This window comes from Conger conger, chromosome 1 (assembly GCF_963514075.1).
Source record: "Conger conger chromosome 1, fConCon1.1, whole genome shotgun sequence".
Taxonomy (NCBI): domain Eukaryota; kingdom Metazoa; phylum Chordata; class Actinopteri; order Anguilliformes; family Congridae; genus Conger; species Conger conger.
Genome location: NC_083760.1, coordinates 35,064,744 through 35,090,867, shown reverse-complemented (window position 1 = coordinate 35,090,867; position 26,124 = coordinate 35,064,744). Strand labels below are relative to the sequence as shown.

The 26,124-nt window shown below is 38.8% G+C and overlaps 1 protein-coding gene across 3 annotated transcripts; it reads right to left on the bottom strand.

Annotated features, from left to right (window-relative positions):
• Positions 1-736: 736 nt before the first annotated feature.
• Positions 737-25,601, bottom strand: slc18b1 (solute carrier family 18 member B1). Of its 3 annotated transcripts, XM_061231034.1 has the most exons (14): positions 25,165-25,599; positions 24,674-24,810; positions 21,526-21,621; positions 21,364-21,437; positions 19,760-19,907; positions 14,869-15,025; positions 13,269-13,405; positions 12,440-12,541; positions 11,887-11,978; positions 11,575-11,670; positions 11,295-11,369; positions 10,744-10,837; positions 1,910-1,959; positions 737-1,648 (listed from the first exon to the last, which is right to left on the bottom strand). In XM_061231034.1, exons 1-14 carry the CDS (start codon positions 25,196-25,198, stop codon positions 1,555-1,557), a joined length of 1,386 nt encoding a protein of 461 aa, XP_061087018.1. In that variant the 5' UTR covers positions 25,199-25,599; the 3' UTR covers positions 737-1,554. The 3 variants fall into 3 exon arrangements, with proteins under 3 accessions (XP_061087018.1, XP_061087036.1, XP_061087026.1); XM_061231052.1 differs by lacking the exon at positions 10,744-10,837 and having other exon boundaries at positions 25,165-25,601; XM_061231042.1 differs by lacking the exon at positions 21,526-21,621 and having other exon boundaries at positions 25,165-25,601.
• Between the last annotated feature and the right edge of the window lie 523 nt (positions 25,602-26,124).

The following is a 26,124-nucleotide window of genomic DNA, read 5'->3' as shown; positions in this document are numbered from 1 at the left end:
GCAAAGACAAATCCCCATCTAACCCGTTTTAGCTTCCTTACATTGGCTGCTGGTTAGTTTTAGAATTGATTTAAAAGTATTATTAATAACTCTGCGAGCTGCCAAAACCCTATGAACCTACACACACTCTTAGGTCCTCAGATAAAGCTTCTTCTGACTGTTTTAGAATCCAAATTAAAATCAAAGGTAGACTGTGCCTTTTCCATCATAGCTCCTAGACTAGAAATTAGATGTCATTCTATTGAATGGTTTCTCCTGTATGGTTACTGTATCTTTTGTTTTTATTATTTCATGTAAATACATACTGTTGTACTTATTGTAAGAAAGGTGCTATATAAGTTATTATTACTTAATACAAATGGATTGCATAAATTCTTCACATTTTCCAACTTATCTTTTGACCACAGGAAATGGCTAACAGGCTGACCTTTAAAAGACAAAAAAACATGAATTTAAAAAGGATGCAGGTCAGTGAAGCTCAATGTCAAAAAGCAAAAAGGGGAAAAAACAATGAGGTGTTGCAAATATTCTAATTAACGTCTTGCCCAATATTACACAGATTTGTATTATCATTTTTACAAAACATTTGTTTTTTGAATTATGTATTCGGCTACAGAATACTTTATTTATTTTAGGTTTGTGGAGATGGGACATACCCAGTGTTGATGCATTTTTAAAGGATCAATTCCAGGACATAAAAATATTTCCCAGTTTAACACAGAAGTTCAAAATGCCCTTGACAGTTGTTACAAATTCTCTTTATGATGGAGGCAAGTGGATTTAATTTCATTTCAGGCAGAGTTTCACACATGAACACCAACACATGAAGAGAGAGTAAACAAGCTTTAACCAATCACTTATTTTTGTTCTTGGCATACATTTGTTACATTTGTTTATTGCCACACTGTGTAATACAGTGGATCAATCGTCTGTTATAACACTGGAGACCAACATGAGAAATACCAAAGAACATTAACATTTTACCATCATCCTTCTGTGCCCGATTAAGTTGTCTTTGAATGATTAACTGAGATGATGCAAAATTTACTGAGTGATTGTTTGACTCATGGCCTAAAGTAGAGGTTCTATTGACCACTTGGTTCAACAGCACAAAAATACATACAGAATAACCTGACGTGCTTCCAAGATTCAAAATTAAATCACAGGTAAGCAATGAATCAGCTAGCTGGCATTTTCAGATCTAAGTCGCATTCCATTTGTATTGAAAATGCATTGGTGGCGAACTAAATGGAATGTTCATGAAAAATTGTTCCAACAGTAACTATCTTAAACGCCCATCTGATTTCCAATCTGGGAAATGTTGATACAAAACCAATAAAGTGCCATTTCATTGTATTTAAGCTATTTGTTTTATTCAAACAGGTAATGTATAAATATGACACAAAAATAAGGTTCTACATTTCAGATTTACTTATTAAACTAAAACTTACTTATATAGTTAATTGTACCAGTTTTACTTTAATGAGTAAATCAAATAAAATATATAGGAACAAAATATTTTAACGGGTTCAACACATTGTATCACCATGCTCCTCACTGGTATTGTGTCTGGTCATCGTCTGTTGAACTTTGACCTAAAAGTGGAGCTCTTTCTTCTGGGGTTTCACCATCTATTGCTTGAGAGGGCCTTCAAATGAGACAAATTGTTAAATAATTGAATACATGCACTGCTGGCTTCTTAATGTTATAATAAAATGTGTCAAAAGCAATACTGATAGAAGCATTCATAGTAGTGCATCCCTTACGAAAAAGTTGAAAACGTCACATTTTCTCAAACATTTAAGATAATCTAGCACTGAATATAGAATACTATCATTCAGAAAAGGTGAATGCTGCATCAGAAAAGTTGTAATTTAACATAAAAATTATGGTTGCTCAAAACTCTTACCGGTTTGTTTGTACTCTTTCAGTTAGGAAATATGTGCCTAAGAGAAAGGACTAAGAAAGGACAAAAACGCAAATTAATATGTTCCAGAAGAAGTCACCAAACGACAACAGGCTCCAGAATTACTCGCACCCTTAACCCTTTAAGATGTATGATCACAAACTGAATTGACACAAAAAATTGAGCATTCTAATGCTGATATAACAATCATGACTGGTGACTGACCACAATGTTACATTCTCAGTCAATGCATTAAAAACGGGTTAATAAAAAGAAAGAAAAACGGCAGCATATAATAAACAACACATAATCTACATATATATTTCTTTCCACTATGTTTGAACAAAACATATATCAATACATTTATTCTCATGTTTCAATGTTTTTTTATGATGTAATCTCTTTTTCTGAAAACCATAGGTGGCACAATTATTGGCACCCCTAACAATTATTGTAACACGTAAAATCCCTTTGTCATCCCTCAGCATGGGAAAAGCTGGTAATGAGTTTAAAAAAAATACAAACAGTCAAAAAAAAATGTAAGGAAAGGTTACAAACTGGCCAGGAAGAGGATGCACGTGCACATTGTCCCCTCAGCGTGAGGGAGGCCATAAATAATCCAAGGATAACTAAGAATTGCTGAGACTGGTTGCATCTTGGGGTCATCAGGCTAATTCTAATCCCATATTTTTAGTTTACTTTCTTTTCTCCTCTTTTTGCCCCAAGCTCCACCCTTTGGGAGAGGATAGGAACATGTGAAAGAAAAAGAAGTAAAGATGGGCTATGTGAATTAGGCAAATGTCATTCAAATGTCAGTTCAAAGCCAAGTCAGTTGCATGCGACAGATGAGGAGAGATGTATCCACAGGTTGATCATTTACATGTTAGGCTTTTGCAAAGGATAAAAAAATACTTCCAAAAAGGATACGCTGATGTTTTCTTGCTCAAAGTTAAGATTGGGAGTTCCTAGCTCCTAGAAAGAACATTTAAGGGGTTGGAATGTCTTTAAAGATGGTGGAGCTCAATTGATTTCCAGGTCAAGAGCAAAGGAAGGATGAAAAAATAAAACAATTGGAATGAGCCCCAGGTCTCCAAAAGAACCATAAAATGGCACCTCCATACCAACAAACTCTTTGGAAGGGTGGCACGAAGACGGCCTTTACAGAGCACAATAAACAAAACCAAGCATCTGGAGTTTGCCAAGCCTCATTGGAATTATAACTGGAAGCAAGTGCTATAGTCAGATGAGACCGAAATTGGGCCATACACTGGCCACACACACTACAGACATGTTTGGCAGCAAAAGAGGAATGCATATAAGGGGAAGCACCTCATACCTACTAATATGGAGATGGGTCATTGATGATTGTGGCACGTGGTCCAGTGGCACAATTAATTCAACAAAGTACCAGGAAATTGAAAATCTGGTCGTCTCTGCCAGGAAGCTAAGGCTTAGTTATAGGTCACTAGTTCTCGAGAGTTGGGACAAAACATGTTTTAAAAATCTTTTTTTTCAAATGCACACTACATTCATTAGCGTTATATATTTCTGTAGAGAAAGGTCTTAGCTATTTAACCATGTAAATGAACAGGTTCTAAATAAAAACAAATTTTTAACAAATAAACATGTTTCCCTTTAGAACTTGATTTGTGTCAACTCCGTCAGACACACTAAAAAGTATACAATTTTAATTCTTCCAGTCCAACAAGAATCTAAAGTTCTGAAGTATGTTGTAATAGTGTTTAGTTACTCTGTAATGTAATATGTAATAAAATACAACATGGAAACTTAAGTTGTGATTTCACACTATTCTGAAAACCCAGATTTCTAAATATCTGCATTTTCAAACTTTGTTTTTAATTTTAATATTATAAAAATAATTTCCTTAAATAAATAAGACATAAGAGGATGTCGATCAGATGGTCCTTTATTACATAAACAACATAAACTGAAGAAAGAATTAATTTTTTTTCAAAAATTAACAAAAACATACATCTGACGGTGTTGACGAAGAACTGACGGTGTTGACGAAAAACGGACGGTGTTGACAAAACGTGTGTCTTATATTACTACACCACTTCGTGTTCTCCTCTTTCTCATCTACCTCTTCTCCTCTTCCTCTCCTCCTGTGTCCCCCCCCCCGACTTCCTCCTCTACTTTCTGGTGTGGGTCCCATGACTAACTGGAAAGATAAATCAAAAGTGTCAGAGAGATGACAATTCAAGAGAGAGAGCCCTGCACTGCCTACTTCATACTGGGTGTGATCTTAAATTGACATTCCTTAACAACAATACTGCTCAAAAGGCTTGCATCACAAAATCTGTAGCCTAGAAACAGGTTCAATTAGCTTACTTAAGATTTCATTTTTGTATAACCTGCACTTATGCCTTGAGCAACAGGCGTCGGACATGCTCATGCTCTATGAAGTCCATCACATCAGGGGCTATGCTGTAGATCTCTCGTGTTCTTGATTGGACTGGTGATGCATTTCCCATTAGTTTCACTATGATGTCTTCAACTGGGCAGAAACAGACATCCTTCCTGCCAAGCTTAGGTTGAACCTTTGCTGTTGGACCATGGGGATGCAGAAACTCCACTTTCACATCTTGATGCTCAGTATCCACAGCAACGGTCTTGGCTAGCCACCAGTGGTCATCATATACTACTGCTAGCCAGTCTCCATTATTAAGGCTGCTAACAGTCGTTACTGTCATAGTACCCTCAGGACCTTTCAGAGGCTCCTCATCCAACTCCTCTCCATCACATCTTCCATTTCCCCTTCCATCTCCTCCATCAACCTGGCCAAAGGTCTTTTCTTCCTTGCCCTCCTTGTATCACTCTGCTGTTCCTCTGGGTAGCCATGGAAATAGAAGGTAGCTGGGCTGAAGCACTGGCAAACCAACATCTCGCTGCAAAAGCAGGATAGTTGTCTGTGGTGGATCCTGTTCTCATGTACAATGACCTGGTGTATTTGTCTTGTTGAGGGAACCTGTTTGAGAGGTTGCATGAGAAGTGTATCATATCTTTGCATGTCTTCTTCTGCAATGTAGTACAGCTGTTTGAGACCGTTTCAAAGAATGTGTTTCCATCCGTCACATCATTTCCTCTCAGGACCAGGTTGTCAGCTGTTCTTTTCACTGTTCCGCCAATGCTGTCTGGTGCGCCCTTACCATGGGAAGTGGGGAAGAAGTTCCATGTTGCTCTTTCAAACCCCAGTGTAGGTGGGATACCAGACAGAAGAAAAAAATTCTTCTTGTTCTTATACTGTTTACTTGGACCATCAGACCAAAAGTGCACGGTTTGATATCTTTTAGGACTGGGTCCATGTGTGTCCAGATTGCCGCAGCATCCTGTCTCTTTGACTCTGAAAGTGTGCAAAACCCTGCCTTTCCACCCTTAATGTAATACATTCCGGTATGTAGCGTTATCTGTGGCAGATTTTGTCCAAAATGGCAGGCCTGAACTTCAGATTGATACTTGCATCTCCAGGATTCCGAAAAGTCAACGTGGACAATTGCTGTACTTTCATTACAGGTCTCAATTGTGTTTCTGTATGCTTTTGACTGGTTTCGCACTAAACACACATGTGTTGTGGTTTCATTTCTGAGTATTTGCTCATAGAGTTTGATGAGCTCTGAAAGACTGCCGTTGTGTTGGACGAGCTTAGTGTTGATGTGGATTCCATTGACTGTGTCTTCTTCAACTCTCTCCCACTGCTTCCACTGAACATGGATTTTGTCTTGCTCTTGGGTTGGAACTGTACCTTTGTTTAGACATCGTGAGCAGGTGCGAAGAAGGCAGGCCTCACTTGCTGGAAAGCAACAAACTAATTGAAAACAGTTTGTTTGTTTGACTTCAGACTGCAATTCCCTCTTGGCTGGCCTCCCAGCGTCCGCCATCAGACCCCTCCAACTCATCCAGAATGCAGCAGCTCGTCTGGTCTTCAACCTTCCCAAATACTCACACGTCACCCCCCTGCTTACTTCCCTCCACTGGCTGCCTGTCATGGCTTGCATCAAATTCAAAACATTGGTGCTAGCCTTCCAAGCAGTTAAAGGGTCTTCCCCAGCTTATCTGCAAAAAATGATCAGACCCTACACCCCTGCCAGACCTCTTCGTTCAGCCTCCACAGGCCGCTTGGCACCTCCCCCTCTCCGAACCTCCACCTCACGCTCACGACTACTGTCTGTTCTGGCTCCACGGTGGTGGAACGAACTCCCCGTTGAGGTCAGAACTATAGAATCTCTCCCCACCTTCAAGCGCAAGCTGAAGACACACCTCTTCAAGCAGCACCTCTCCCCATCCCTCCCTACCTCCCTGTGAACCTTAATTGTTGTCTCTGTGACTTGCTTTGTGTATCGGTATTTTTAGTTAGCTAGGTAAGCAGTGTTTGGATAGTTAACTTTGGTGACTTTTGCTCTGTTTGTTTGTTTGTTCAAAAAAAAAAAAAAAAAAAAAAAAAAAAGGGCTCTTGTCCTTATCTTTGTTGTACAGGTAGCAGTTGAAATTGTACTTACCTCTAGGGTCTTTCAGCGAACTTATCCCTGGTTATGGGTATGCACTTTGTTGTACGTCGCTCTGGATAAGAGCGTCTGCCAAATGCCAATAATGTAATGTAATGTAATGTAACAACACCAGACGGTCGAAGGACCTCAAGCATTAAGCATGCATTTTCATGCATTTTACACAGACATGTCTTCCGATCAGATGCTTTTGGTGCTGTAACATAGAATGGCTTCAGAGCAGTGGGGTTCCTAATGAGGAAATCAGTGTGGAGGTTGATCATGGAGTCTGTCAGGATCATTCTCTGGTGCTTCATCTTGTTCCTAGTGATGGTGTCAGTCTTATCAGTTGTCACACGTGCAGAGTTCAGGAAGAAATCCTGAACAGTCTGTTATAACCTGTAGGAATGTTGGCTTTTTCTTTGTCTGTTTCTTTCCTCTCATTAACTTGCAGGTTAACCCAAACTGGTGGATTTGGTGAAGGAGACGATACTTTTTGAGAATCTTGCCTGATGACACACTCAGTGCTGGTTCCTGACGCCGTAGCCCAGGAGTTTGTTTGTTTTTCTTCAGCTCTCTTCTGAGGATGTTGTGGAATAGAAGGGCTTTCTTGATTTTTGGATTCCTAATTTTGCTTTCTGATAGCATCTTCTTTGTTTCGAGTCCAGTGGTGTTTTATTTGTAGCCTTTCTTCTTCGACATTTTTGTTTTCTCAGTTTGTTTCGTTGCTTTGTTACCTTCTTAAGCTTCTCTTTCAAAGTTTTTATTTCTCTTGAATGCCCTTCTCATTTTTCTTCTCTCCCTTTCCTGTCTGAGAGATTGTCTGCTGTGTCTGGCATTGCATTCTTGAATATTCTGATCTTGCGGACTATCTGGGGGGTGGGGTGTCTGCCTCTAGCACTGCATTTTCACTGGACCTTTTCTGTCTGGACCTTTTCTGTGCCTCTCTCCAATACTTTCTCTGTTTCCTCTTTGCCCTGTCTCCCATCTCGCCTATTTGTATTACTTTTTTGTCTTGAACTCTCTTCTTCCACCTTTGTCTTTCCTTCTCTTGCATGTCATGTTTGCTCTCTTGGTCACTATTTAATTTTTCTCTTCTCTTTCATTGGTACACTCTATTTCTTCTCCTTTGCTCCTCAACTGACAATTTCTGTCTAGCCATGCTTTCCTACAATACATAGAAGTGGGTCCCTCTACAGAGGCTGCCATTCAATGTAATATTCAGTTTCACAACCAGATGTTGCGAAAATCTACACACTAGCTTTTTTATTTAATATATAAGTGCTGGGAAAGTTACACAATAATAAGCAGACCACAGCCTGCCCATGCTCTACAAGTCAGAAGTGTAGGTTATACAGTATGGTTAAATAATGTAATGCATGTACATTTACATGGGTACATTTATGTGTGAATAAAACCCTGAAATAACATTTTAATCCTTCACTATGTTCACAAATAATACTATATTAGCACATTAAGAGGTTATAGGTGGATTTGTCAACTCCGTCAGCTTACACGTCAACTCCGTCAGAACCATCTGACGGAGTTGACATAAGGGCATGTATTTTCCCTCCAAAACATGTATTGTACACTGCAGCTAGCTAGTTTTTCCTCAGTTGTTAGCTGTCTCAATAACCTCACTAAAATGCTTAAATTCAATCCACTATGGTTTAAAAAAACGTATCATAACGGAGAGATGGTGTTGACATGGTCCAGCTGTGACCATAGGAATATTGACATTGTTTGTCTAAAATATCAAAAAATGTAAAACTTACCAGAGCATGTGTGGTAGAGTGGCATTCAGCACAGGCAGGGAGACGAAAAGGGGTCCTCAGGGATATAGCTGACCATGCTACTTCCTGATTTAATGAGGTTTATGAAAAAATCTGACGGAGTTGACAGAAACTGAGGACACAACTTTGATAGGCAGATTTTTACAGAAAATATTGTTTGACGTTCACTTCATGCATTGTTTTATATATTTATAACCCATCTTTTTTATTTGATATATATGTATTCACAATTGTAGAGTTTTTTTGGGCTGGTCAATATTGCTGAGGACAAGTACAATAACATGGACCTTCTAACCACAGACCATACATTTAAACAAATTTCCCAAAAAAAGTGTGCTAAAAAATAACATAGGTATACACAGTTCCTTTAGATTTAACTTTGTAAGTATGTAAATCATGATGAATTTCTTGATTTTTAATATAAATTAGACTTTTCTATGTAGGACATGTTTTGTCCCAACTCTCAAGAATCAGTGAGGTAGATTGTCCAGCAGGACAATGACTCCAAACAAACATCAAAATCCACACAGAAATGGTTAAGTAAAACAACATTCATGTTCCGCAATGGCCATCAGTCTCCAGACTTAAATCCCATAAAAACCTGTGGTCTGAAATGAAGAGAGGGGTCCATAAGCGTATACCCAAGGACATCAATGATTCTAAAAGGTTACTCCAGGAGGAATGTTCTCTAACCTCATCAGAAATTTTAGGAGAAAACACATAGCAGTCATCTTTGCCAGTGGATATGACAAAGTATTAAGCCAGGGATGCCAATAATTGTGAAACCTGTTTTTTGGGGACATAATTTTTAAAAATCATTAATAAAGCATACTACTTTATACTGCCGGAAAAAGAAAGCTTATGTCAAGTTATTTTTTAACAAGGGTGCCAATAATTCTGGAGCTCACTGTAAATAACATTTGTAGAATGTAATCTGTTTTCTGCCTGTCATTCCACAATCCATCCTACACCCTGAATGCTCCACAACTGCATCTCTGTGCTGCAGTACATTGGATTTGAAATTAAATGATGTACGTAAATGCAGTCACCTTTAATTTGAGGGTATTTACATCCATATCGAGTGATCCGTGTAGGAGTTACATCCGTTTAATAGTCCTCCCATTTCACGGGACCAAAATTAATTGGACTGTTGGCTTCTCAGCTGTTTCTGATTGGTCAGATGTATTCAATCACTTCCTTAGTGCAAACATAATAAATTGTATTTCAGTATCTAGTCTTGATTCTAGGCTTTTGATTGTCTCTGGAGTCTGTTATTTGCATTAAAGTCAAGGAAGCCATTAACAAAAAAGGTCTGATACATTGGCCAAACAATAGGCTTACCAAAACAAACTGTTTGGAACATAATTAAGAAGAAAGAGAGCACTGGTGTATGTTTGGGATCCTTGCTTTGCTTAGTGAATAAGTAACGTCCAATAAGGCATTTGATTGAATTTGAGCAGATAAGATGCTTCTGAACACTTCAGAATTAATTCTGCTGCTGTTATCAGCAGTTACATTATCAATGAAGGCAAGTGAGCCAGCACCAGTGATAGCCATACATGCTCAAACTATAACATCCCCACCACCATGTTTCACAGATGAGGGGGGTGCTTTGGTTCTTGGGCAGTTCCTTTTAGCCTCCACACTTTGCTCTAGCCATCACTCTTGATACAAACCAATCTTAGTCTCATCAGACCTTTTTCCAAAACACTGCAGCTATAGAGTGGTGTGCATCTTGCAGTGTAGCCTTTGTAGCTGTAGGGCGGCCTGCAGTGTAGTGGTTAAGGTGAATGACTGTCACCTGCATGGTTGCTGGCTCGATCCCCGGTGTAGCTACAATAAGATCCGCACAGCCGTTGGGCCCGTGAGCAAAGCCCTTAACACTGCATTGCTCCAGGGGAGGATGGTATCCTGCTTAGTCTAATCAACTGTAAGTCACTCTGGATAAGAGCGTCTGCCAAATGCCATTCATGTAATGTAATGGTTATTTCTCTTTGTAATGGCGTAATAACAGACTCCAAAGGCAATCAAAACACTAGAATCAAGACTAGAGATTAATAGCTTTCTTCTACCTGCACTAAGGAAGCGTTTGAATACACCTAACGACTGAGAAACAGCTGAGAAGCCAACTGTCCAATTACTTTTGGTCTTAAGCATTAAAATGACTATTGATATAATTACTATACAGATCACCGGATATGGATGTAAATACCCTCAAATGAAAGGTGACCGTCTGCACCTTAACCTCATCGTTTCATTTCAAATCCATTTTGCTGGAGGACCAAGCTGAAAGAACATAAATTGTACCACTGTTTAAATACTTATAGACTGCACAGTATGTACCAAAGCACAATAATGGTGAACACATTTTGCTCCAAGAATGACATTTAGCCTCAACAACAATTCCCAGCCCACAAAAAACACCTTGCTGTAACTCCCCAGGTTTGGCAGTACTAGACTGAGTTGAGGTTGTGTTCTTAATTCAGCAGTATCTTTTCATTCAGCAACTTTGTGTCGGTTGAATTTCTGTAATGTTACTTACAGCGAGAAAGCCAATTCCTCCTTCGATTGAAGCAGCCCACTCAAAATTCAGAGTCTGCGTCATGAAACCGCCAAATGTTGGGCCAAAGAACATCCTTTAAGAGGAACATTTGTTATGTCTGAACACCACTGTAGATATTGTATGTTATAGAGTACATTCAACCAATCTCTTCACAAATCCGAGCAGGCATTTATAACATGTTGCCTGATGATGATACCTCTAGTGTGAAATTTGTCTTTCATTACTTTCCAGACCAGAGTTAAGTGAAATAGATCTCAATCCACCTTGAATAAAATCTACTGGTCTGCAAATTCACCAAATGATCATTCATTGTAGCTTAATGTTTTTTCCTCAAATAATTTTGACTTGTCTTCTCGGGATTATAATTACTGTTTTGTTTTTTTATATACAGTACCAAAATAAAAAGAAAATATGTACTGATATATTACTGACTTAACCATGCCATATTTATTGTGCTGATTTACCTGGATCAATAACTAACTTCCTTTTTGGAAGCACTGCACAGCAAAATGACAAAGAGAAAAACCTACCCAATGGACCACACTGCTCCAAACAACCCAGAAACCAATCCTAGAGTGCTGAGGCCTTCCTCAAATCCATTTTCACTGGGATAAAGACAGAAGGCTTGTTTGCTTTTTTGTATAAACATGTATTATCATCTGTCTGTCCATTCATTGTATGTCTAAATGTGTGAGAGTGTTGTGTTTATTTAGTATGTGCTTCCATATGTATATTTCCTTGTAGTGTAGTGTATAGTGTGTGAATGTAATGCCTGTGTGTGTACGTGTGTGAGCACATGTGCATACTCACTATGCACAATTGAGGATTTCTGGGAAGGTGGGTATTCCAGTCATTCCCAGGGAGAAGCCAATGATAGCCAGCATAAAGATCAAGAGCCAAAGCTGACTAAATAAAGAGAGAACATACATTGTACGAAATAACAAAGTAAGTTTTACAAGGTATATGCATATGCCGTATTGTAAGATAGGGTTTAATAAGGGATTGAAAATCCATAGAAATGAAAAGAATACTGGGTTTAATATCACTAGGTCACCCATATCTTCTAATCAGTAGATAAATGCAGTCTTGGTTTTATGACCAGATGAATACAAACACACCCACCTCTGAATGTGAAGAATGGGGATGGGACCCAAAAAACAAAACCCCAAGGCTGTAGCCAAGCCACCCAGAACCATGAGCCATTTCCTAATGAACTTGACAAAATCAACATATAATACATCACTTAAACCAGAGCTTGCTCACATATTCTGCAACTCAAGTCAAACATGTCTCGACTCAGTAAATGAATACTTCACTGGCGACAATGCACGCTAACACATGGGCACATGTCTAAATTAATGACCTGCATTAAAAGCACCCAGCAAGCTTTTTTCTGTAAACTGCTTGGCTGGGTTCTCACTAAAAACTAAAATAACCTTTGCAAAGTCAGTTTAACCCCATAAGTATCGCCACGTTTCTTGACACAAGCTTGAAAATGACATACCCAAAATAAAATGGTTACTATTCTTGAACCAGCTTGACTACAGGCATACCCCTGGTCTCTTCTGAAAGGGACTATTGGCAAAAGGTTTAGGATTACTCTAAATATTACCTAAGTAAAGTTACAAAACATTCAGGAAATTAGTGTAGAAGGAACAGACATTGCTGTACTTACAGGAAACTTGTCACTGACAAAGCCTAGAAAAGGTGATGACAGGCAGTAGGGGAGAGATACCCCGAGCAGCAGGAGTCCCACATAGCCAGGGGACATACTAAACTATAGATTCAGAAAACACAGAGAAAAATAAATGACCTCCTTATACAAAACATTATATTTATACTGTGAGAACCACAGTTATATGCAGTTATACTGTATTTTGAAATAAAATGATGCCACTCTGGGAATAATTTCTACGCTGAGGTACACTCACCAAGCACTATATTAGGAACATTTATACTTTATTACACCAACTTATTCTTGCGATTATCTAATCAGCCAATTGTGTGGCAGCAGTGCAATGCATATAATCATGTAGATACGGGTCAGCAGCTTCAGTCAATGTTCACATAAACCATCAGAATGGGGCAAAATTTAATCAAAGTGACTCTGACCATGGAATGATTTTTGGTGGCAGACAGGGTGGTTTGAGTATGTCAGAAATGGCGGAACTGATTTTTACACACACTAGTCTCTAGTTTGCAAAGAATGGTGCAAAAAACAAAAAAATTCCAATGAGCAGCAGTTCTGCAGTCAGAAATGCCTTGTTAATGAGAGATGTCAGAGGAGAATAGTCAGACTGGTCAAAGCTGACAAGAAGGTGACAGTAACGCAAATAACCGCACATTACAACAAGTGGTATGCAGAAGAGCATCTCTGAACACACAATGCATCATGACTCTAAGTGGATAGGCAACAGCAATAGAAGTCTAAAACATAAGTCTAATAAATACCTAATAAAGTACTCGGTGAGTGTATATACAAGTAGGGTGCCCCACTCCTTTACCTTTTCAGTGGCAAAAATGGACAAAGTTGCATCTAGAAAGCCTAGTCCTGAGCTCAATGTGAAGATCATAAAACAGATGAGGACAGTCTTTGGACAGGTGAACAGCCTCAAGAAGGAATCCTTAGAGGGTGTAGCCTCTGAAACAGATCATTTCAGACACAGAATTAATAGATAAAAAACAAAGAAATATATCACAAATGTATTGACAATGTAGAATTTCTGTCACTATACTATCACATAGAGGTATACAGTGGGGAAAGGTGAAACATTACTTGCAAATACTAACACAAGTGGACACAAGAGTGAGAATTAAGCGAACACAAGAGAAGTGAGCACTGAAAAAATAACCACTGACCAGTAACTTTGGTACAAATCCTAATAAGAAAGTGACACTGTGGTGCTATGTGTCATCAAAACGTTTGTGGTTTGATGCTTTTTTTAACTGATCTACATCAGAAGCTGAATATCCAATCTGTAAACTACTTTGTAAACCAAGCAGGCCTCTCTATTCTCCATTCAGCAGCTGGGTTCCTGGCTCCTTCCCCACCCCCCACCATGAGCCTGCATTTCCTGGTGCATCTTCGATTGGTTTTGCCCTCCCCAGATAATGGCAGAAAACCTACCCATTTTCTAACATAGACTGGAGATACACCTATTCCCATGACCCTCTTTAGCTACCCTCCTCCTGTCTTTATCAAATTTCCTTTTGAGAAAAGTAATGTTGCCTGTGTAACTGTGTAAATACAGTGGTTTCGTGTTTCATTCCATGCTTCTGCCTCGGGAGATCTGCCGGGTGCTGGCAAATTTGCATTTATTGTTTTTGTTATTCCTCAGTCACTACTTGTTCGCACAACTACCACCAGGTGGCAACGCTGGTGGTCGTAATGTTCTGACAGTACGGAGCAGCAGAGTGTCGTATTTATGAAAAAGTTTCAAGAACAGTCTACAAACTCCTCTAAAACTATTAAAAGATACAGTAGATACAACCCTCCAAACAACTCCTCCTCCTCTGCCAACTTTACAGCATCCAAATTACAGGAGAAAGAAACACTGGTTGCCATAAAGGCCAGACAAAGGCACTACAATGGACAAAGTGCTTATGGTGCCTGGGACCTTCTAGACCTGGGGCCAACTCACTAAGTGACTTCGACCGTGGAATGATTGCTGGTAGCAGACAGGGTGGTTTGAGTATCTCAGAAACTACTGCCCCCTACTGTCAAAACCTCGCAATTATTTTTTCCCGGCCAGCGGCATTCTACTGCAGAGGCAAAACGTCAAATGAAGCACAAAACCACCGCATAGGTAAGCTGTGTGGTTGATATTGCACTTTTGTATTCCTGAGACTAACACTTAAGATTCCCTGGATAAGAATGTGATATGACGGTGATGAAATGTTGCTGAAACAGCCATGTTCATCATAAATTGGCTAGAAAACTATATTATGCTCTGTTAATTATGTAATTAAAAACAAATGCATGGATTTACACATATACAAACATTTGTATAACAGCACTTCCAGGACATTTACAAGCTTTGCTAAGCTTTTTTGTTCAAATGACTGCTCCATAAAATCAGAAAAAAATGAATGACAGAAACTTACCAAAGTTTGGTAAAATATACATGTTGAATGGAACCATCAGAAAGAGGACACAGCCCAAAATGATAAAAGGGAGCTCATATCCAAACGACTGATATAACAGCCCCCCGAAGGGAGGACCCAGTATCAAACCAAGCCCAGTGAAAACCTCCAAACTTCCCTGAAACGAGAATAGGGAAGTATGCCTTCATGGATAAGTATGAGTATGTTTGGCAATTTAAAAAGAGGTAAAAAAACTGCATTCAGGCCAAAATGTGTGCAAATTAAATACAATAGGTAACTAAGACACCCACACTGTTAATTGCACTGTGTTCACCTCCAAAACATGGTGCCATGGTTCTTTTCAAAACAGAAATTGGGTCAGACATTGCAAACCATGAGTGTCTGACGCCTGAATTAAGGCCAAAACATACTCTACGCAAGGAACTCGTATGCGAACGCAGACCCGGGATATACTCTTTGGTTTATATGCCATATGCATGTTTACCGCCTTGTTTTTTTTCTATCTGAGGATATCTGAGGATACTGCCAATCCACATGGTGGCAGCCTGGGATAATCGGTTTGGAGTGAGTGGAAATTATTACTTCTTTGTTTGTAGTTGTTCGTTGAATGTTTACATTTAGCGCCTTTAACAGAAAAGTATGGAATTGCAGCAAACTTTTGTATTGTGTGCAAAGTGTATGAGTATGCATAGTGATGGCTAAACGACAAGTTGCAGGCATTGTTACACCAGAAGCATTCTACTCTGCGCAGTCCACCAGTATATTCTACAGGACAGCTCCAAAACTGTCTTTAGTTCATGGTTAGCAATCCCTTGTTAATATCACAATTACTCTCCTTTCTAAGTCTGCTTGCATTTTCAATACAGTTTATAGTAGGGTACTTAATTCCTATTTGCTGTAATTTCATGTTTTTTTCCCAACGTAACGTATCAATAGATAAGCCTTTCTGACACGCTTCAGTTTTGTCTTTAGGTTTCCAGGCCGTGTGACAAGCTCTATACACTTTTTATACGTGATAAAGGATACAAACATACTGTACAATAGCTATAGAAATGGCAATTGAAATGTCTATATTGACAACTTGGCAAAATAATTTTAACATAGCTTTCCCTGAAAAAAATACGAGGCATCCAAAAATGAAATGGGCTACATCGTGCAATATCTGCTGCAACAGGCAGCAACCCCACCCTATCCCATTCTCTTTTAAAGTGGGCTGGCAGTCGTTTACTCCTGGTGCTTTTCCACCTGGACAATTAACGTTCTCTCTCAAGACTCTCGCTGTGACTGATGGCCCTCAGACAACATCTCGTTAGACGACATCTCTCAGTCGAAGGAAATTGCCTGTCAGTCCAGGGAAAACATCCATCGGCTTAAGGAAAACATCCCTCAGTCTATGGAAAACACCTGTCAGTTTACGGAAAAAGTCCCTGTTTATGAAAAACATTAATAAAAAAAAAGTACCTATTTATTATAAATAAAATAATTGTCACTGTTGTCACGATTTCTAAAGGTATTCATGACTTGAAGTCACAGCTTGTTAGCTAAGAGGTGTTGAAAATAGATCATTTAACCAGCCTGTGTCTACAACAGTAGCTGCGTTGCCAAGCCAGCTAGCTCGAAAATATTCTTTGAGAACTAGCTTGCAGGGCTAACAACACCATTCAGTGCCAACTACACCGACTATAGAAGGAAGAATGAGGCACAGATGCTGGATATAACTGGAGCTGGAGTTTAATTCGGTTACATTTATTTTCTTCGCTTAGGTGGCTATCATTCAATCCCTCTAATGCTGTACCACCTTACTAGAAGGATAAGGGTATTTCATCAGTAGTTATGGTGTGTGTGTGCATCCAGCTAACATTGTTATTTCTTGTCTAGCTGGCTACATCTAGCACTGTATTTTTGTATGGGGTCAATTTCTGGTTCCAGTGCAATCTAGCTTGCACCAGTAGACTATTATAGCTATAGTAGGATTATAATATAATATAATATGATAAAATAGGATATGAGCTTATTCAATAAAGTATATCAGTTCTGTTGTTTGCTTGCTTGAGCAGCCATACCAAAGCATATAAACAAGCATATAAACAACCCATTTAATTAAATTCTGAAATCAAGTGGCATCTTTTATAGAAACAAATTTCCTTTGCACGTAGGCTTACAGTGTCTAGGCTAGTTATGTCATACTTAATAGTAGGCTACATGAAGCAGACAAATGGATTTGTGCATACTACCATATTTCCTTTAATGCAACTACATACAGTGGTGTGCAAAAATTTGGGCACCCCTGGTTTAAATGTCTGTTACAATTAAGCTGTACGTGATTGAAAGCAAACCTGAACCATAAATCGTATAGAGTTAAACCTTTCTGCAAATTTTAAAGGAAGGTTGCGCATTTTATTTTCATTTTTTCTAGGAACCCTTTTACATTATTCCTTGTTACTTTTTCCTTGTTACAGTTGTCCAAGGATGTCAGAATGAAGGTGGTTAATTTCCACCAAGAAGGAGAAGGCTACAATTAACTCTTAACTCAAACTCCCTATTCCCACTGCCAGAAACATTATTATAGAAGATAAATGGAACAGTTGAAGTCAAGGCAAGGTTTGGAAGACCAAGAAACATTTCAGATAGAACGGCATGAGACCTGGTGAGGAACCTACACATCACTGCAAAAGAGGCTTTACACCACATGCACTGAGTATGCATAGCTGTAGCGAGGCAAAAAAAAGAGTAGCAAACAGACTAGCCGTTCACAGGACAATACAATGTACCTTAAACAACAAAGACCTACATGGCAGAGGTACCAGAAAGAATGACCTCACATTAAACACAAAATTAAGCATCTGAAATATGCAAAAGAAACATTGAGAAGCCTGACGCCTTTTGCTACAATGTGCTTTGGATTGATGAATTCCAAAATTGAACTTTTTGGCCACCACCAAATAAGGTATGTTTGGAGAAAAAAGGGTGAAGCCTTTGTAGAGAAGAACACCTTGCCAACTGTTAAGCTTGGAGATGGATCCATTATGCTTTGAGGTTGTGTGGCAGCTGGGGGTGCAGTAAATATTGTGTGAGTGGAAGGAAGAATGGATTCCACCAAATATCAAGAAATTATAGCGGCTAATGTTCAAAGGTCAGTCCAGACCTTGAAGTTGAAGAGAGGTTGGGTATTCCAGAAAGAAGGTTTTGGAATGACCACCAAAGTTCCTGGACTTGAATATTATTTAAAATCTGCGGAGAGATCTCAAACATACCATACATGCAAGGAGGATGAAGAATATTTCTGAGCTAAAAGTGTTCTGCCAGGAAGAATGGGGATAAAGCGAGAATTTAAACTCTTAGGTGGCTGCAGGAAGCGTTTACAAACTGTTTTAGGACCTGGGTCCCTTTCTGCATCATGACTGGTAATGCAGACAAAGCCTCAGGTGGTGAAGAGGTCTAGCCAGAGCTGCGGGATGTGGGAACCCGAGCCAAAAGCCTCAGTGGAGTAAGGGATGAGTGGCGCACCAAATACCTGGGGCCCTGTCTGGTATGCAGACAATGTCTCAGACAACAAAGAGGTCTGACCTCAGCCGTGGGTGCCTGTAACAAAGATGTCACCAGAAGCCACCACCCCAGCACCCTGTCTAGAGGGGCCGCAAAAAGCTTCCATCGCGTCCTATTCAGAAAGCCTGCCATCAGTTTTCTCCATAAACTGACAGACATTTTCTGTGAACTGGGGAAAGTTTTCCTTAAACTGACGGAGGTTTTCCATGGAATGACAATTTCCAAAAACTGACAGACTTTTTCCATTAATGACTTACCTTTTCCATGGACTGACGAGACTGACAAGATGGTGATTGGTGTTCATGAAGAGGATAATACCCCTTTATTTGGCCAATGCATTTAAATCGAAACATTTACTAAATATGACCATCAACAGTACATTTCCACACTGTATTTCTATGAAAGCAGCGTGCCAGGTGCAGAGGAAAATCAGCTTCAGTCATTTGTCTGCGAGTCAGTAGTCACGCACACTATGCAGGCTGTGTAAAAGCTATAATCCACTAGCAGGGGGCCTGAGTGGCAGCGAGCTATGTGCAGCGAATGCAACGTGTTCGGTGTAATTCAGGTCTGATTGCTCAAAAAGATTAGAAAATTTTTAATCTATCTTGCATGTATCTAAAATAGTTCTCCAACAACAAGGGGTCAATAGGGAAGAATTGAGTAAGTATACAATACTATGCACCCATATGTTGTTGTTACCGTTCTATGCGCTGTGTCTTGATATAGTAATAATGTGATTACTCATTCTGCCATATTTCAAACTACGACCATATTTCCCATGGCCCCTCCATTGGGATCATTTTCATAATCTGGCTCCCGCTCCAAACTAAGTGAATAGCCCTGCTTTAGATAATTGCGCCAATAACCTCAGATAATCATTTGATTACAAAACAAAAAGTTTTTTTTTTTTTCCTTGAAGTGGTTAAATGTTCATTTAAAATGAGCAGCCTCCTCTACGGTCTCAAAACATTTCAAGGTGGAAAAAATAAAGCAAGTTCACATACAAAGCAGTGGCAAAACAATTTATGAAACATGAAATTGAGATTTCATGAAGTTAGATTTTCTGTTCATAATAGAACATCGTAAGTACATTAGCTTGCTAAAATTTGTGAAAATGCCTGAATAATGGGGGAAAAAGGGTTTAATTTTGTGACAGTATTTCATGCTAAGTGCAAAATTATGAATCTTGGTCAATACATGGAGCAGTGACCTTGCTGTGACATGCAAATAACATAGTCATCTTGCAAAACAAAATAACTACATGTTAATGCCGATACTGTTTGTGTGGATTTGATGCTTATCCACATACCATTCTAGCTCTGACTCACAGATCAGCTATACTTACCATAACAGTCGCTATATTGTTGGGGAATACTTTAGCAGAAACGGCAAAGGAGGATGTCATAGCAGCTGCAAAGCCAACAGCATCAATAGACCTTATTATAAAGCACAATGCTATGAACATTTTTGTTCCAGGAACTCTGTCCAGCATACTAGAAAATAAAAGAAAAGAAATCTATTAAATTATTTTGCATACAAATTGTAAGGATATACACATAATCTGTCCACCAATTTAGTAAGCATCTAGGACGGTTATCTGGAAAAAAAAAATGAATTTGGTTAAAATGCAAAGTGCAAAATGAGTGAATGAGGAGGGCTGTGTACAGCCAATCATACACTTAATTTTAAATAACAACTGTAATTCTTCTTAATCACCTTGACATAGGTGCACTTGCTAAATTATGCCATACTTAAAGCACTCCATAATTATTTGCAAAACTGCTGGATTAAATCAACTTTACTTTACCAAATGATTTCTATGCAATATGAGAAGATTATACAATCGTACTGTAATACCATTGCTCAGTGAAAAGAAAAATCTATTCACACAAAAGAATTTATATTCTGAAAAAGATGTCACAATTGTTGGCCGTGGTCCTCAACTGTGGACTTTCCTTGTCAGCTCACTCCACTGGTTTCAATGAGGTTTAGTTAAAGGGACTAGGACAGAAATTGAAAGTTTGATTCTGGAGGCAGTTATACTTTTTTGTAGATTCAGAGGAATGCTTTAGATCATTCGAATGCTGAAAGATCCAGTCAGATTTTGGTCCAAAAATGTCCTGGTATTTCATGGGGTCTATGATGGCATGCATCCGAACCTGGTGCCCAGCGCCATTGGAAGCAAAATAGCAGCACAGCACCATACTTCATTGTGGAGATTAGGTTCTCTGCTTGACCACGCCTCTTTTTACACCAAACCCACCTCTGGCTCAAAAAAGATAGAACCCGGTTGCAATCATTGCTCCAATAATACTGACTCACAACTTAGATTTGTGTTTTATTGACAGTAAAGGCTTCCTGAAAAGTCTTGATCCTGATATGTAAAAATTTAAATGTAAATGGCAACATACTTTTAGATTTTTAAGTATTTCTAGGGCTGCCAATAATTGAGAGAAATGTTTTTGAGGAAACAGAATTCTGACAGAAGTATGACAGATTTATAAAAATGTTTGATTGCAAATTTGGGATTTTGATTAAAAAAATGTTATCAAAATGAATGAGTTCAGAGTTAAGCATATGAAAAATATCCATTTGAACAGTATTATTTTGTTTTTTCTACCTATGAATAGTACAGTTGGCAGTTCTTACTCTGACCTTTCATAGCAGTATGATAGTAGTGATAAGACTTATTACAGAGGGTAAAGGTCTAAGATTTTAAATCAATATTACTCTAATGCCCTCTGTCCTTAACTCTGAGAAACAGATTGAATGCAACATTTCAGATCCATCACGTGGGTGCTTTTTTTGTTTTTTGTTTTCACATGTGAGCAAACAAAGAAAAACAGAATAGTATCTCAGACACAGTAAGCAGGTTAGAGTAGTGTACACATTAAGCATTACAATCAGACTTGAGGGAGGGGGTGGGGCAATGGACAACTCCACACTTACCCAAAGAGAACAGTGCACCCTGACGACACAAACAGACCTGAGACTAGCATAAATTTTGCACCAATCTGAACAATCTGAAAAAACATGAAACCATACATGTGATAAAATGCACAATATGACATAAATTTGCAGTGTCTGGAAAAATCCCAGGGAGGCACTTACATATTTACCCAATATTAAAGATCCCATCAAATTGCATAAGGCATAGCACCCAAATATGAGGCCAATAACCGTCTGACTGGCCCCTTTCTGCTTTGCCTGGATCAGAAACAAACACTCTTGTCACTTTCAAAGCATTTAAAGAAAGAGACAATGGTATGAATAGAAAAACAGCCAGGACATTCAAATGAGAATTTCATGCTGTCTGCAGAGCATGAACCTATTTCATATTGAATGTTCATAAAATGGAAATAAACAGTTTAAATAAACGGTTTCACAAGAAAATGCTCCTTCTTTAAAGTGAATTCTATTATCTTGGCAAAATCTATCGAACATATCTATCTATCTATCTAGCCTATCTAAAATAGGCCAATTGAAGACAAATTGTAGTCTAAAGGAGAAAGTGAACAAAACATCCCTTTCATCTGCTTTTCTCTAGCCAGCTAACATTAATGCATTTAAGCTGCTTCAATCACAATTCCTTTCTACCACAAAAATCTATGCAGCGCTTTCGGCAATATGCAGATAGGCTTGAGTATAATTCAAAGACTGTAGCTAGCACCAAGAAGCCAAGCCTTTTCTTGTTTAAAAATGTTCTCTGTATCAGCAAACAACTCTCAGTTTACAACTTTGCTGTGTGCCATGAAAAGAGAGCTGGTGCGGACTATGAGTTAACGGACCCTCTCGTTCTATTAAGATAGTTAACCTATATCTTTCATTGTAAACATGTGGTGCCGGTGGGCCTGGTCTGTACTGCAATGTATTTGGAAATAGCATTATAGAGAGTTGTTAACATTAGCTAACAAACATTAAAGGCACAATGAGTAATATTTTTGAGTTAAAACATTGTTACAAGAGCTTCCTATAATTGATCAAGGCTCATTGGCATGTTGACTGTTTGCAGTCTTTGAATTCGGGTTTCGAAAAATACACAGTTGTTGGACCAACACTCATTGTATAGCTAGCTGTACAATAATTCAAGCTCATTGGTTGAAGATTGGTTCTAATTGCCACAGCCAATGGCATGGGGGGAGGGATAATCAGTGTTGTGGTTTGAGGGTATTTGTCGCTTGAATTCCTCTCTTGAACTGACATGAACAATGTTCACCGACTGACAGATTTACACAATGAAACCAAGGGGTCAAAACTAAAGCAAGGATATATGCTGTTTCATTGGCAGTTTATCTTCAACTACCTACCAAGTCAACTTAACTAGCTAAAACAGCTAGCTCTAATCTTATTTAGATTTACAAGAAGTGTAGCTCAAAGTGTGAAATAAACAGAAATTTACATTATGCTCATTCATCAACATTTAAGCTTGTAGCTAATGTCAGCTATAGCTATCTTCAACTGCAACACTTAATATTGTTGGCACTGGCATCTCATTTCGTGTTGTTCAGTCCCTCCCTCCACATGAAGTTCACAAACTTCATATTATATTGCTTGTAACGTTACATCCCTATCCAGCTCCAGAAGCAAATATCAACAGCTAATGTCAGCTAGCTAACTTGTATGTTTAACAAACATTTGTTTACTGAAAGTTAAGTTAATAGTTTTCTATAACACTAGACTAGTTCCGAATATATTGGATTACGGATTTTAAATTGCAGTCTTGACCAGCTCCACCCTGCACCACACATTTACAATGAAAGGTACAGGTTAACTATAAAAGTTTAATACGACTTTCGGAAACCGTCCGTACCAGCTGTCTTGTCATGCCACGTAGTGAAGTTTTAAACTGAGAAGTTATAACAGAGTTATTAGCTGATACAGAGAACATTTCAGGTTGAATGTATTAACGTTAGCTAACGAAAGAAAAGTAGATGAAACAGACGTTTTGTTCACTTCCTCCTTTTAAGTAGATTACAATTTGTCTTCAATTGGCCTACACTCACCGAGCACTTTATTAGGAATATTTTTACTTTATTACGCCTACTTATTCATGCGATTATCTAATCAGCCAATTGTGTGGCAGCAGTGCAAGGCATACAGTTCAGGAGCTTCAGTTAATGTTCACATCAACATCAGGGGGGAAATGTGATCTAAGTGAGTATTGCATTGAGTCGTGGCAGACAGGGTGGTTTGAGTATCTCAGAAACTGCTGATCTCCTGGGATTTTCACGCACACTATTCTCTGCAGTTTGCAAAGAATGGTGCAAAAAATTATTATAATAATCCAGTGAGCAGCAGTTCTGCTCCTTGTTAATGAGACGTCAGAGGAGAACAGCCAGACTGGTCAAAGCTGACAGGAAATACTGCAAATAACCACACATTACAACAGTGGTATGCAGAACAGCATCTCTGAACACAGAACAGTGAGTGTATTTTACTTCAGTCCTTAAGTGTTAGATAGATTTTGCCTAGATAATAGAATTCACTTTAAATAATTTTCCTGTTTTTGCAATTGAAGTTCTGTGAAACCAGAAGAGGTATCGGTTTACTTCCGTTCTATGAACGTTTAATGTTACATAGGCCCATTGCCTTTGTGAGGGGACAAATTATTTCTTAAATGATTTACAAGAATCTGAATCTCAAAAATGTAGATAGAATGAAAGGTATTCTTTTATTTATATTTATTGTGAGGGGCTGGGGACAGATGGGTACAGAATGTATTCTTTCTGTTCTAGTAAAATGTTCCAGCCCCAAAGTGAGACAAGATGCCTAGGAAAAGAAAAAAGGCTCAACAATGAATTGTATATGGAGGCATTGCAATCCCTTAAATCCTGAAAGTAATTGTTTTCTTATAAATATGATGTTTCGAATCGGAATTGTTTACTGCAGATGGATCCAACTGACAATAATGAGCGAGGAAACTGACACGTAAAAAGGAATTGATAGGGATTGACTGCAGACACACTCTCATAAGATTTCAACCAGAAGATCCTGACATTTTATCAAACATCTTGCGCTTGCACTTCACGTGTGCCTCATCACTCGTGCGCTTAAAGAGTCCCTGCTGGCCCAAGGCTCTTCTCTCTCCAACACACGTGGTTCCAACCACAACGACCTTACTGAAACAGCGCCAAAGTAAAACAGACTAGTATTGTTCCATAATAAACATGCAGTCCAGTAAGCCGCTTAACCATTTCGCCAGTTAAAAAAAGAACGTACATTCATATTAGGCAAATTAAACTTTTAAGTTTCAAATTACCTCATAGGGGAAAAATGGTCCCAATATTGAGTAACATATCATTGAACTGAAATTTACAGACGCAACTGATATCAGCGTGAGAACCTGTTGTCTTGACATTCTCTGCGTTACAGTAGGAGTTTCCTCAAGCGCATTATCTGCGGAATTGCAGAAATGAAACAGATCAGGTTATAGAGAAACGGACATCAGCGAAACAGTGCAAATAACTGACGACGTATGCCTATTCAGTGGTACAATTAGTGTGAAACGTGTTTTTATAAAAATGCATTTGTGGGATGAGGACTTACGATAATCACGATCTTACAACTCCATAGCTAGTTGAACCATGCCAATCGGGCTACTGTGTTATGCTACTTCGATATAGAACAAAAATATCCAAATGGATTACTTTATCGCTTGTATGCTGCTGTTTATTGGCTTTGTCTACTTAATAAAAGACACAAAACCACTGAGAAGTCAGATAATTAGCCTACTTGAGGATATTTACCAACCTGTTTGCTGAACACCGTTTGGCTCCATGTTCATGTGGTAGTTGTTTAAGCAGTCTGTCTAACTTCTGGATTCTGCTTCACCTGAAATTACGTAGACGCCCTTGCAGCTTGTATGCTTGTTTTGGATTTGTCGTGTCATCGTTATTTATTTACGACCAATTTCTCATTCGTTGAAGTTTGTATTATATCCGGTCAGTTACCAAAATTATTCGTACAAGTGCGCATAAAATTTTAAAAACACTCGCCTCAGGAAGTTGACAGACAGACTGATGCAGTGTGTGGTTTGATTTTTGAACAGAATCGAAGTAAACGTTCTAATAGCTCCTATCAGGGAGGTTAACAGACAAAACTATAGCAAAACCATGGGCTATGGTTTCAGCTCAGAAACAAATTAAGGTAATATTGTCTGTCTGCATAACCGTAAAACTTTCCTCGTAGGGTCCGAGGAAAGCTCCTTTAACTTTAACAGCTGAACCCTTCCAAAATATCGTAGGCTCCGTGCCTAAAAAGCTGACGAGTTCACAGTAAACGACGCAGGTCGGTGAAGCCCGGAAAATGCCGAGAAAAATGGTGCTGTTTGCGAATGCAGTTCTTCAGCTAAATCTACGAATGACATTTCCCTGCCCACAGAAACCGCGATCAAGCCAACCACCAAATATGTAAACAAACGAGAAAGTAGCTACACCTCGAGGCCTCACGATGAAACATTTGTGCGCATGACAGTGTAATTAAAAAATGAAAGCATTTCAATGGCCATACTGAGTTATCTCAAATCTTGAGACACTTTTCCTGAATCTATTCCTAGTTTCTCAAAAGTATACACTGAAACCAAAATGGTCAAGTGTTACCTACATGTAGCCTCATGTAGCTACCCTCCATCCAAAATTACATTGTGCCTCCAAATCCTAAACACAAGTCAACAACTGCATTTACATTATGAAAATAAATAATGAATACTTG

Excerpts from the sequence above, each read along its gene's own strand:
- slc18b1 (XM_061231034.1), bottom strand. The coding sequence starts at position 25,198 with ATGAACATGGAGCCAAACGGTGTTCAGCAAACAG. Across the intron at positions 13,406-14,868 it reads GTATATTTTACCAAACTTTG|AGGCTACACCCTCTAAGGAT; the intron begins GTAAGTTTCTGT and ends GATCTGTTTCAG. Across the intron at positions 10,838-11,294 it reads GGAGCAGTGTGGTCCATTGG|GATGTTCTTTGGCCCAACAT; the intron begins GTAGGTTTTTCT and ends TTCCTCTTAAAG.